General features: G+C 46.1%; 1 protein-coding gene across 1 annotated transcript in view; it reads left to right on the top strand.

Moving 5' to 3' along the window:
- Positions 1 to 13,135, top strand: part of PAPPA (pappalysin 1) — a 268,195-nt gene that overhangs the window by 216,266 nt on the left and 38,794 nt on the right. Inside the window, exons 16-18 of the mRNA XM_062207691.1 lie at positions 281 to 491; positions 1,188 to 1,359; positions 11,114 to 11,261. Of these exons, the coding sequence (XP_062063675.1) occupies positions 281 to 491; positions 1,188 to 1,359; positions 11,114 to 11,261 (531 nt within the window). The remainder of the gene's footprint in view (positions 1 to 280; positions 492 to 1,187; positions 1,360 to 11,113; positions 11,262 to 13,135) is intronic.

The following is a 13,135-nucleotide window of genomic DNA, read 5'->3' as shown; positions in this document are numbered from 1 at the left end:
CTGTCTTTACAGTTCAGAGTCAGGAATCAGAAGCATTGATTTCAATTCACTACAGACACAAGGAAGCTGACTCCCAAATGGGAGTTTCTTCTTCTCAGTGGCAGCTCTCTTGAGCCCCCACCCCACATCCTTGGCTCCTTCCTTGTAAGTAGAAGGGGTCAGAATGCCACAGAGGGTTCCCTTGGTCCTTCAAGTCAGGTAAAATCTAGTTACCTATGTAGTAAGTCAGTGGTAGATACTACTTCTACCCCTGCTAATCCTGCATTCTTGTGTCCCCCAGGCAACCACAGCTTCCTTACTTGTATGGAGGATGGACTGTGGTCCTTCCCAGAGGCCCTGTGTGAGCTCATGTGCCTGGCTCCACCCCCAGTACCCAATGCAGAACTCCAGACCGCCAGGTGCAGAGAGAACAAACACAAGGTGGGCTCCTTCTGCAAGTACAAGTGCAAACCTGGATACCATGTGCCCGGCTCCTCCCGGAAGTCAAAGAAGTAAGTGGGGCTGGAAACACAATCTCACAGGTTTCAGGAAGAAGAGGAGTTGGGACTGAATACTTTATTGGAAGGCAGCACTCATTTCTTCTTTGGAGAAAGTACTCGCCATTCTTTCTCATCTCTTCTAACCTGTTGGACATTATTGATAATATGAAGTTTTGATCAAACAAAGCTGCCTTTAAGTTCCAGGTTGGCTGCCTACTGGCTACATGATCTCATGCAAATTATTTCACTTCTCTGGGTTTCGACTTTTTCAGCAGTAAGATGAAAATTATGTTAAGAGTTACTATAACAGGATTGTTGTGAAGAATCAGTGAGGATGTGTATGCAAAGTGCTTCCAAAGTGTTTGCACATAGTGGTTGCTCAATATATGGCAGATATTAATATAATTATGGTGCCAACACTTATCAGGACACTATGAATGGAAGGAGGAGAAGGGGATAGCAGGGTTTGTGTTTTATATCAATCCACAAGTTACTGAGAGACAGTATGACATTCCTGCCTGCCCTTGCTGAAAAAGTTCTGTAAGTGAATTCTTCTTAATCCCTTATACATGACACTCACCACCACCTAGGACAAGTAGGGAATCAAGACTGGGAAAGAGAAATATAAGGACAAGTTTGTGTTTTGGAAGGGCATGGGTCTAGCTATTTGGTCCTAGAGCTTTCGTTTCTTTCATCTCTTCCTCGAAGAAGAGCCTTCAAGACACAGTGTACCCAAGATGGCAGCTGGCAGGTGGGAGCTTGTGTTCCTGTGACCTGTGACCCACCTCCACCAAAATTCCACGGGCTCTACCAGTGCACTAATGGCTTCCAGTTCAATAGCGAGTGTAGAATCAAGTGTGAAGACAGTGACACCTCCCAGGTAAGCCCCCTGGAATTAGAGATTAATATTTTGGTCCCTGTCCTCTCTGCTTACCAAAACAAACACTGTATCTTAAGAACCACTTTCTCCAGGAGATTGTCTACATATGCCCAGATTGTAAGGGCTATATCACCATAGCAGAAGTTAAGAAATGGCCTCTAATTACCTTCCTTTGTAAGCTCTTTGATCCACATTTTCCTTCATAACTGTATTTTGTTCAGAGATTCTTGGCTTACAAACTTTCTTTATCATTGGTACCCTTACAATGGAAATCACAGATTGAATCCCATTGTATGAAATTGACGAAAGTTAAGTTACTCTTGTAGGAGTCACTGAGCTGTTTTGCCAGTTTTCTACCACCGTCACTGCTGATGTTGGTTCTTGAAGTCTTTAAAATCACAAGAGTACCACTAGCTTAAAAAAATCAGTTGGTACCTGAAAACTAAGAGGCTATATTTTGATTACAAGGACTAGTTTTGAGAACACTGGAAGAAAAGGAAAATAGAAGAAGCCAGCAGGGTTTATATTTTATCTCAAGCCACAACTAGCAGAAAGTACAATACTGCTATCTCTGCTGACAGAGCTGTGAGAATGAATTTTCTTTCATCCCTACACATACCCCTCACCATCCACTAGGGCTGGAAAGCAATAAAGTATGCAAAAGTGAAATGAAAGACAGTTGTTTCAAAGGATACCTTAAGTTCACAAGAAACTCTATCTTAATAGAACCAACCAATTTAAGGTTGATAATCAAAGCCCAAGTTTCTCAGATGTATAAAAATCATCAGCTGCATGAGGCCAGAGTTCAGTTACCCAGATCCTGCTGCATCCTTCATGGTCAATCAGTATTTATTAGTTAGTACTCGTTTCCAATCATCAGATATTAGCAAACCACAATCTTCAACTCCCCTATTCCTTCTCCCCACATCTAAGCAATCACCAGGTCTTACCCTTCCTCCCTCCAAAACACCCAAAGCTATTATCTTCTGTCTGCAGTGCTACCACCCTAACTCAGGCCACCATTCCTCTTTCTAGGTTTGCAGCTTCTTGATTGTTTCCCTACTCTAATTCCCTTACTGCTCTGCAGTAAGTAGATTCTCACATTTCAGCCAGAGTGATTTGTTTGAAACATAACTCTAATCATGACAATCCTCCTGCTCACAGCCCTTCATCAATTAGCAGGTGCCATTTCCACTAGGATAAAATTCCAGCTTGTAAGGATGGAATTTAAGGCTTCTACCCCATCACCAGGAATACTGACCTCCCTCTGCCCTCTGCATTTTCTACCTTAGAGAGTTCACTTACCTTTCCAGCTGGTTGACTCCTCATCACCCTTCACTCTTCAGCACAGGCATTTCTTTCTCCAGGAACTCTTTCTCAATGTCTCATCCACTGTTGGGCTCAGCACCACTCCCCAGGATTACCCCCATTGCATTATGTGCAATTATGTGCTTCTATGTCATGTTCCTACAGTAGGCTGTGAAATTCTTCATTGATCTGAAATCGTCCCAGTGACTTCAGCACTTTGGACAGTGCCAAGCACCTAGTAGGTGCTCAGGAAATGATGGCTGCACTAAGGCACAGGAAAGGATGTCAGTGAACATCAAAGTCAGTTTCCTCATTTTCCCGATGAACAAATGAGGACTAAGAGTGGTCACTTAATCTCCAAGGGTGGCACAGCTGACATTGGCTGAGTCAAAACCAGAACCTGGGTCCCTCCAAACTGTGGGTAGACTGACCCCAATTAGCACCACCTGAAAATCCTTGGTAGTTTACTACACACATGGTCCTCTGTGTACACTCAGGAGGGGAGTCATTCCCATCTCTGATTGCCAGGGAAGCAGAAGCCAGTGCCGGAACAAGCAAATGCCAGAGATTACCATGGCCTCTTGCAGGCTGATCAACTTCCCTCTCACTCCCTTACATAAAACTGTTGCTAACAGTTATTCAAACTGCTGAGCCAAATAATATTTTGGCTGTGGATATGTTATCAAACTGAAACCCAGTCTGCCTGGGGCCTGCCAAGTAACTTTCATGGCCAGTTTGTATTTAAAGGGGAGGAAAATGTAAATGCATCAGACGACTCGAGCAGTTCTGTTTGGCAACTGGCAGGGAGGCTAGACGCAAAGGAGCAGGGTATTGCTTGTCAGTGCAGAGAAACGGGAAGTGCATGCCAAATGGGCTCCTAATACAATTGACGTTTCTAGTTTGTACTGAAAATGAATTTCCTCTACCCTCAGACCAGGGGCCCTAGAGCCAAAGCTAGTATTCACCTCAGATCCCCTCTTGCTGCCTGTAAACACAGCAGGAATGCATGGCTCAGAGCATCTTGAATCAAATGGCTTGTATGAAGCAGGAATTCTTTGCTTTCCAAGCAATTTCCAGATTTTGGCAAGGAAGGATGGGGGCTTTTTTTAAAAAAGAATTATTTATTTATTTGAAAGTCAGAGTTACACAGAGAGAGGAGAAGAAGAAAGAGAGAGGAGAGAGAGCGAGAGTGAGAGAGAGTGAGAGAGAGAGTGAGAGAGAGAGAGAGAAAGAGTCTTCTTCCACTTGCTGGTTCACTCCCCAAAAGGCCGCAATGGCCGGAGCTGCACTGATCCGAAGCCAGGAGCCAGGAGCTTCTTCCAAGTCTCCCACATGGTTGCAGGGGCCCAAGCACTTGGGTCATCTTACACTGATTTCCCAGGCCATAACAGAGAGCTGGATTGAGAGTGGAGCAGCCAGGACTTGAACTGGCACCCATATGGGATGCTGGTGCTGCAGGCAGTGGCTTCATCTGCTACACCACAGTTAGCCCCAGGATGGGGGTTTTTATAGGGAAATTTATACACTCCCTCTCACTGCCACTGAAAGCAAATGAACAAATAAAATTCCAACTCCATTCGTTCTTTGGGAGCTAGTCTGATGCTGAATCTGAAGCCCTGAGTTCAAATCCAGATTTTGCTACTTGTTAACTGGAGTACTTCACTTTTTGAGTTTTAGTTTCCTTGTCTGTAAAATGAGAGGGTAGAAATAATACTATCTACCTCATAGTTTGTGAGGACTAAGTGAAGTAATGAAAATAGGGTTTGTCTATGGGTACCCCCTGGAGTTGTGTAGTGCACAACCTATGCCACCATGCATGGCAGCCCTGGGGAAGACACATGTAAACTGACCTGCCTTTCAGGTCCTTCCGGTTGAGAGAATCTCATGTACTCTCTGGGCTCTTCAAGCACTTGGAAACTAAGGTGGCAGATTGACACTGTCTGCTGGCTAGCTCCAGACAGTCAGAGACAGGGATACCTCTGCTACATGAGGCCTGGGTATGGGGTAGCGACACTAGAAGGAGCTATAGTGAAGCCCGGTCTCTTGATCAAATAAACAAGGAGAATCGATAGTCCTCTGATCCATCTGGATCTGCTGTAATTAAAATGTTCCACATCTGCACTGTACAATTTGATGGTCGCTGCCCATGTGTGGTTGTGTGGCACCTGAAACATAGTTACAGTGACTGAGCATCTAAATATGAGATTTTATATAATTCTTATTGAAATGTTAATAGCCACACTTCCACCTACCACACTGGACAATTCAGCTTTAGCATTTCCAGTGTTTTTGTTGCTCTGAACAATCAGAAAACATTAATAATAATAATAATAATAATTTGAGTGATGGGTGTCAAGTTGGTGTTGCAGATTTCCTCTCACTTTGACAACTCTTAAAAATCCTTCGAAAAAGAAACAATGTCCCAGTTTTGCAGAGATGGACCCAGGTCCAGGGTGGATGGTTCTTGCCCTGGCTTCCAAGTCAGCAGGTGGTATTCTGTCTGACTGCAAAGCCCTGCTCCTTCCATTGCTCCTAGATTTTTCAAGAGGACAAGGATCCCATCCCCAGGTGGCTGGGGAGAAGTGCTAATTGTCTCAGGATTCAATCCAGCTCTGATGCCCCTAAGCTGTTTGAGGTGATAACTCAGGCCTGGCTTCCAGTAAGGAACACTGTGGGGGCTTGGCAGGTGAATAGGGGGCAGCCACCCTCAGAACTGGGACAGTATCAACAAAGGACGCCTGCAGCTGGAGAGGACAAAGGCTAGATGTGCACTGTGGACAAAGTCATCTTCTTTGTGGTGGATTTCAGCAATGTAGCAAAGCAAGGCAGGAACCGTCGAAGCAGAGTCAGCAACACAGCCAATTCATTGCACAGACTGTAGAGGATGATTCTAAATCTCTACTGCCAGTGACATGGGGCTGGCCCCTGCCTGTGGGCTCTGCCATGGACAAAGCAGAGTTTTCACAAGAGGCATGCATAGGAAGGCATTGCCTAGAAACACAGGCAAATGATTAACAGCAGTGGTAATTTAATAAGCACTTGGTCATGTCCATCTCTGGGCTGAGTGCTTTACGCTGTTCACTTTGTTTAAGACTCACAACTGGCACTGCTGTCCTATTTTACAGATGAGGAGGCTAACATTCACTCAGTGAGGCAAAGCAGTTTGTGCCATGTTACATACTTAGGAAGCGGCAGAGCTGAGGCTTCTGATGAAGTCAGGCTGAACCATCCATCTCCTGTAACACAGGGTTTGGTTCTGACTTGCTTGGATGTCACTATGCTTCCCTCTGTCATTGTTTAGTTTATTTTCACTTAGACTAGGAGAAGTAGAATCCTCCCTCTCCCCACCCTCCCTTCTTTCTCTCTTTCTGTCCATTATAACAAAGGGAAAAAGGTGGCTCTGGCACAGGCAACTTCTATGACTCTGAAGGCCACTGCCTTCTCTTTGTAGCTGCACTTCCCCTAGAGACAGTGCGGTAGAACCTGTAAGAGCCTCAGCTAACACTTAGCTATCCCAGTGTGTGTGTGTATGTGTGTGTGTGTGTGTGTAAAACACTAAGCTCTCATGATGATGCTCTCACGTTGTGGACTCCATACCCTTTTACAGCTAAGAAAATGGAGACAGAGCAGCTAAGGAACTTCCCCAAGTCCACACTCCTAGCAAGCTGCAGAGCTGGGATTTGAACCTAAGCATTATAACTGAAGCCTATGCCTTTAATCATTACACTAAATCATTCAAAATTCACTTTTTCACTTTCCAACTGAACCTAAGTGTCTAAATCTCTTAAAAGGAGACAATTTCTACTCTGTTACATCTTAAAACTGGGCATGTATTAGGTGATTGTAACTGTGATACACCTTTAGCTCACTATAGATCTGTGTAGCTAAAATGGTAGGGGAGTTAGAGCACACCATGCCTTCTTAAGCCCTCTATTTGTTTGGGTATTTACTTGTTTGAAAGCCAGAGAGAGAAGGTGGGAAAAAAAGGGAGGAGAAAGAAAGAAATCTCCCATCCTCTGGCTCATTCTTCAAATGCCCAGAATAGCCAGAGCTGGGTCGGCTCAAAGCTGAGATCCAGGAACTCCATTTGGGTCTCCCACTTGGGTGTCGAGATCCAAGTACTTAAGCCATTGCCAGCTGCCTTTCAGGGTGTGTGTTAGCACGTGGCTGAGATCGGAAGCAGAGACTGGAACTCAGGTTCTCTGAAATGGGCTGCAGGCATCCCAAGTGACTTCTTAGCCTCTGCACCAAATGCCTGCCCTTGTAGCATGCCTTTACATAGACAGGTGTGCAGGCATAGAAAGGCAAACTGCATCGATGAAGGATGCTTGTGAGGTATTTTAATAATATATATTTATTTTATTTCTTTGAAAGTCAGAGTGACAGAAAGAGGGAGAGAAAGAGAGAGAAAGAAATCTTTCATCCTCTAGGTTACTCTCCAAATGCCCTTGATGGCTGGGGCTAGGCCAGGCCAAAGCCAGGAGCCAGGAACTCCATCCTGGTTTTCCATGTGTATGGCAGAGGCCCACGTACTAGGATCATCTGCTGCTTCTTTCCCAAGCACATTGGGAGGGAGCTAGATTGGAAGTAGAGCAGCCAGGATTCAAACTTGTACTCTGAAACAGGATGCCAGTGTCACAGGTGGTGCCTAACCTGCTGCAACAGTGCCAGTGCTCTCTTGTAAGAGATTTTAACTTTCCCATACAGCATTGTGAATTTGAAGCCAAACCCACTTCATTGGCTCAGTTCACTAACACCACCCCTAAAATAGTCCCTGCTCTTTCTAAATTGGGTCCTCAATAGCATCAGGTCTTTTCAATTGGCACAGATGCACCCTGAGGGTATGCGCCAGGTGGTAAGCAAACACTGAGTGCACCGACAACAGTTCCAAGGAGGATTTGAAAATACAGAGTTTTCTGAACACCTGTGCAGAGGGCATGGTGTGGGTGGAGGAGTGGAAGGGGATGGAAGAGAAATGTGCAAGAGAGACTAGGAAGATCACTGGGCTAGGATGGAAGATATGTGCATAAGAAGAGGTCATCTGGATTCCACTGTGGAAGCCCTGGAGTGCTAACCCATGACCATACCTTGTTCTGAAGCCTGAGGTGACCTAGCATAAGGGTGCTATTTTTTTTTAAAAGGTTTATTTATTTTCTTGAAAGAGAGAGAGAGAGAGAGAGAGAGAGAGAGAGAGAGAGAGAATCTTCCATCTGCTGGTTCATTCCTCAAATGATTGCAACAGCCAGGGCTGGGCCAGGCTGAAGCCAGGAGTCAGGAGCTTTCTCTGAGTCTCCCACATGGGTGGCAGGTGCCCAAGGACTTGAGCTGTGTTCTGCTACTTTCCCAGGCACATTAGCAGGGAGCTGAATAGAATGTGCACCTATATGGTATGCTGGCGCCCCAGGCAATGGCTTGACCCATTGTGACACAGTGCCAGCCCAAGGCACCATATTTTTTTTTAAAGCAGATTTAGCATGAAAAAGTTCCAGATGGCCTGGCTAAGGGAGACAGAGAGAGAGAAAGAGAAGAGAGAGAAGAGAGACCAGAGGCAGCAAGATGAGTGATTTATTGTCCCACCTTGTATGGTGAGGCCTGCCCTTTTGAATTCCCCAAACGGATTCCAGCTAGTTCTAATACATCTTCCACTGCAGACCAAGCTCTCCAGCCAGCACTGGCCCACATAGTGCTGAGGTCTGCAGCCCTCTCAGAGGCTGGAGGCCAAATGCATCACAGACCCAGGCCAAGGCTCCAGGAAATAGGGGTCAATTTCCAGCTCCCTTGAGGGCTCAGCAGAATCATGGGGCCTGGAGCCTGGGGCTCCAAGAGGGAGAGTCTGGGTTCTCTAAAGACACACGAAGCTGTATAATTTGTCATGAGCCTGCACAGAGCCTCGAGGAGGGCACTCTCCAAGGCACCCCACAGCTGCATGTTCAGGATGGGTCACCCTTTGCACATGGCCAGAGAGGCCTCCACTGTAACTGAACCTTTCTTCTGCTGGCCCAAGCAGACCCAGAGGGGGGCCCATTTTCTCTACTGAATCCTGTCTTCCTGCAGCTGTTCGCTGAGACAGGGAAGCTCCAGCCCCATTCAGCCCTTGTACAGTTTACTCATTCCTCGATGCATGTACGCATTATATTCTATCATTCAGTCATCTATTCGTTTACTCACGTTTTATTTCCTCTTCTATGCATTCACTTATTTTTTATTAAAGAAATTGATTTCATCCCCTTCTACTTCTTCACCTTATCTGAAACAAATAATTCTTCAATTAAAAAGAAAGACCCCTGTGGGGTGGTGCATGAATAGACCAAGTGGCCAAGTGTGATGAAAGGCCCTGAGGGGCCAGCGCCGCAGCTCACTAGGCTAATCCTCCACCTGTGGCACCGGCACACCGGGTTCTAGTCCCGGTCAGGGTGCCGGATTCTGTCCCGGTTGCCCCTCTTCCAGGCCAGCTCTCTGCTGTGGCCCGGGAAGGCAGTGGAGGATGGCCCAAGTGCTTGGGCCCTGCACCCCATTGGAGACCAGGAGGAAGCACCTGGCTCCTGGCTTCGGATCAGCGCAGTGCGCCGGCCGCAGTGCGCTGGCTATGGCGGCCATTGGAGGGTGAACCAACGGCAAAGGAAGACCTTTTTGTCTGTCTCTCTCTCTCTCACTGTCCACTCTGCCTTTCAAAAAAAAAAAAAAAAAAGGCCCTGAGGACACAGAGATGAACAGGGCACCTTGCTGGGCCTTGAGGGGCTCATCATCTATTGGAGAACAGATGGTTAACGAGAGGGAATGCAGTGACAGAGACATTAAGGTACTGCCTCACGCAGAATGGGGTAGCATCAGGAAGTACGGGTCATGCCACAGAAGGTGTTTGCCAGGGAGACAAGTGAGGGGGAAGAAACACAGCAGACAGGAGAAGCCAGCACCAAGTTAGGACATATGGTGCCTTCAAGACTGCAGGTAACGGAGACCAAATTTCAGGGTTGATGGTGCCATGGAAGGCAGGGACCTGAAGACTAGGCAGAGATAAGGCCGGGAGGGCTGCAGGGCACAGGAATCTGAATGGGAGCTGTGTAGACATTTGCCCTGACAGAGCACAGTCCATGCCTCCAACCTCACTGTGAACTTCTCATTATAAGTTTCAAAGAAGGGGTAGCATAGATGGCTTTGCTCAGAACTTTCAGAGATTTTCCCCAAATAGAAACACTACCTATGGCTCTTCATTTCCTTTGGGGTACAGTCCCAGCTCCTTAGGCTGGGGTCTAAGGCCCCACAACTTCTTTGCTTTCCCGGTTCATCTTCCCCTACACCCTTCCCTGAGTCACAGAACTGGAGCCACACCAGCCTACTCAGTGCTCACTGTACTTCCCTATGTTCATGCCTGCCTGGAAGACAGGAACATGCTTCTGTTCCTTTTCTGCCTGATTCTCTCCATCCTTCAACACCGTTTTCCATAGATGATTTCCTCTAAGAGGCTTTCCCTGGTTGCCTCCTCACAATCAGTTATTCTTCGAGAAGACTCAAAGGACTGGGACAGCCTTTGCCTTTTGAGCGTGAGAGCAGCCACACTAGCATGGCTGGCTGTTCACACGACTGCATTTCACACACACTCACTGGTGAAGATAAGGCTCTCTTTAGTACTCCACAAAGCTGGGCACAGACTGTCATGAAAAAATATGCTGGCTCTTCGAGGAGTTCACAGAAATGTGTATTACCTATGCATGGGTTTCAAGATTTTTGCACCAAAATAAAATTACTATTTAAGGCATTTTTAATTTATGTTTTTAAATGAGAGAGTGCCCATCTACTGAGATTTCTCTCTCTCTGCTTCTGCCTCTCTTTAACTCTGCCTTTCAAATAAATAAATAAATCTTAAAAAAAAAGAATTAGAGGGGAGAAGCAAAGATGTAAGTATCCACACATTGTGCTTTTGGTGCCCTTGTTTCTGAGAAGGGAGCAAAAAGCACGAGGAAGGGAAAGGAATCTCCTCCATCAGGCAAGTGCCACTTAACAGCTGTTCTTGCTCCAAGTCCCCTGAGGATACCCATGGCTGATTCCAATGGGAAGTCCTTCCATACGGGTGCAGAATCTGATGCTGGGTCCTACCTTCTCAATTAAAAAAAAAAATTGCGACAACAAACAGCACAAGTGAAAACCAAAATTTCTCTCATTGAAATTTCTATAAATCCTTTAAACTTAGAGTTAGGCTGTCTGGAAAGGCTTCACCAAGGCTCATCCTGCTCTGAGTTTTTAGTCTCTCCATCTATAAAATGGAAACACTAATAATATTTCCTCTCCTTTAGGGTGCTTGAGTCTTGACCATTGTTAAAAAAATTATTTTGGAACACTTTTCAGAGGTGTGGGGAGATGAGAGAATTTTTGCTCTGTTACCCTGAACGGCTTACCCTGTTGAGATCTGCGTGCTTCTTGGTCCTGATCGTGTGTTTGTGTTACTCAGGGACGTGGGAGCAATGTCATTCACTGCCGAAAAGATGGCACCTGGAGTGGCTCCTTCCACCTCTGCCAGGAGATGCAAGGACAGTGTTCAGTCCCAAACCAGCTCAACAGCAACCTAAAGCTGCAGTGTCCGGACGGCTATGCCATAGGTACCATGGGCCCATGAAGGGAGCAGTGGGGAGGGGAAAGTGCTTCCAGGAACCCGGGATTAGTGCCTGAGCAGGCCGTTGAGCACCTCTGCTGTGTGAGGCCCTCACAGGCGTCAGGAAACAGAGATGAGTGAGACGAGATCCTGGCCCCCAAAGAGAGTCTGGGACAGGCTTACTGGTGAAGCAACAGTGAGAGAGTGTGCACAGTGAAAGCACGGAAAAGCTGTGGGATGCCTAGGGAAACACTGACGGTTCCCAGGGGAAGGGATGCTTACACAAGGATTTGGAAAAGCTTGTCAGGCCAGAATGGGATTGCAGACAGAAAGAACCGTGTGACCAAAGAGCATGAAAGCACAAGCCACATTCAGGAGAGCCACAGCTGCCCAGTGTGACTGCCTGTTCTTACCAGTCTTAAAACTTGCATCATAGTAAACATTCATGAGCACCTGCTATGCATCACATTCTGCATCGAGCACTTGAACTGCATTGTATCTTACCCTCTCAGTAATCCTTAGCAGATTGGGAAATTGCAAATTGTAGGGTCAGTGAACCATGTTCCCAAATCCTGTCTCACCTAAAGCCTGGCTTTTTTTTTTTTTTCTCATTTCACCTAGTTATCCTCATCCTAAATATTGTTTGTGTTGGGAAAGGACAGCTCAAGAAATGCACACAGTGAGGGGAGACAACCTGGGATGTGATGCCAGACATTTGCCTGGTTGAAACCAGGAGTCTGGACAAATGCATTAGTCGTAAGCTCCATGGTTTCTGGGGAACTTGGAGTGCTTGGAGTCTGACCTCATTTAAGGGCAGTGATGCTGACCTCTTGGGCTGATTTCCTAATTGACGATGATGAAAAGCCTAGGGAATTGAATGTCCTTTCTCATGGCTAATATGATTTATGGGGCCATGGCCAGGGATATCTAGTGCAGAAGATTGTCTGAGTGTGCACAGGGCCAATATGTTCTTCACCCAGCACACCAAAAGTTATCACAGCATTCCCACAAGCAAGGTCTGTGGTTGGAGAGTAGAAGTGTTTGATGACTGATCACCTCCTTATGAGAATGGAAACATGTAACCCTCGAGAGCAGAAGTTCTTCACCTGAACATAGAGTAGGAATCCACACTCTTGCATTTAGTCAAGGCACTTGCTCCCACATGACTTGGAAAAAACTTAAGCACGTGGTTGCTTTGTCTAATGACTCAGAAGGGACCTTAAGGTCTTACAGAGCCACCTAGCTAAGGGGCCTGGCAAGGAAGAAGGTTGCAGAAAGAGGGGATCTTATAAGACCTGTAGGTATAGTTATTCTAGAATGTTGGGGCAACAGCTGTTGTCACAGTGAGCAGCAGTGGCCAAGACTTTGTCCTCTCCATCATTCTTGTTGGACATGCATGACTATGGACACTTGTATCTGTAATAGGCCCTTACACTCAACCCAACCAGAATGTACCAGTGGATATTCAGTCATAGTAATGACTGGCATAGTCACCCTCTGAGAAAAATTCTGATTAAGAGACCTGTATTTAAAAACCTATAGAAAGATTTACTGCATATGCATATCCACTAGCACATTCACATATATTCACACATACTTATATTAACACGTAATAGGCAGAAATGCTTCATAATCTAACATAGCATCAAGCACACACATCATACAGTGCAATCATGGCTAGTACGTGTACATCAGACCAATATCACTCAAATGCATCTCATATACACACACATAGCACCTAAACCTACGCATTGCCCACACACACACACAGGTAGCAGGTAAACCTTCACATAGCACACATGCAAAGCACAAGCACAGATACACCATGGACACAAAAACAAGTCAGACACATGGAAGAAAGAGGCACAAAAGGCAAACAGA

Source organism: Lepus europaeus, chromosome 12, assembly GCF_033115175.1.
Source record: "Lepus europaeus isolate LE1 chromosome 12, mLepTim1.pri, whole genome shotgun sequence".
Classification (NCBI taxonomy): domain Eukaryota; kingdom Metazoa; phylum Chordata; class Mammalia; order Lagomorpha; family Leporidae; genus Lepus; species Lepus europaeus.
Note: the sequence above shows the minus strand (reverse complement) of the source record. Positions and strands in the feature narration are given on the sequence as shown.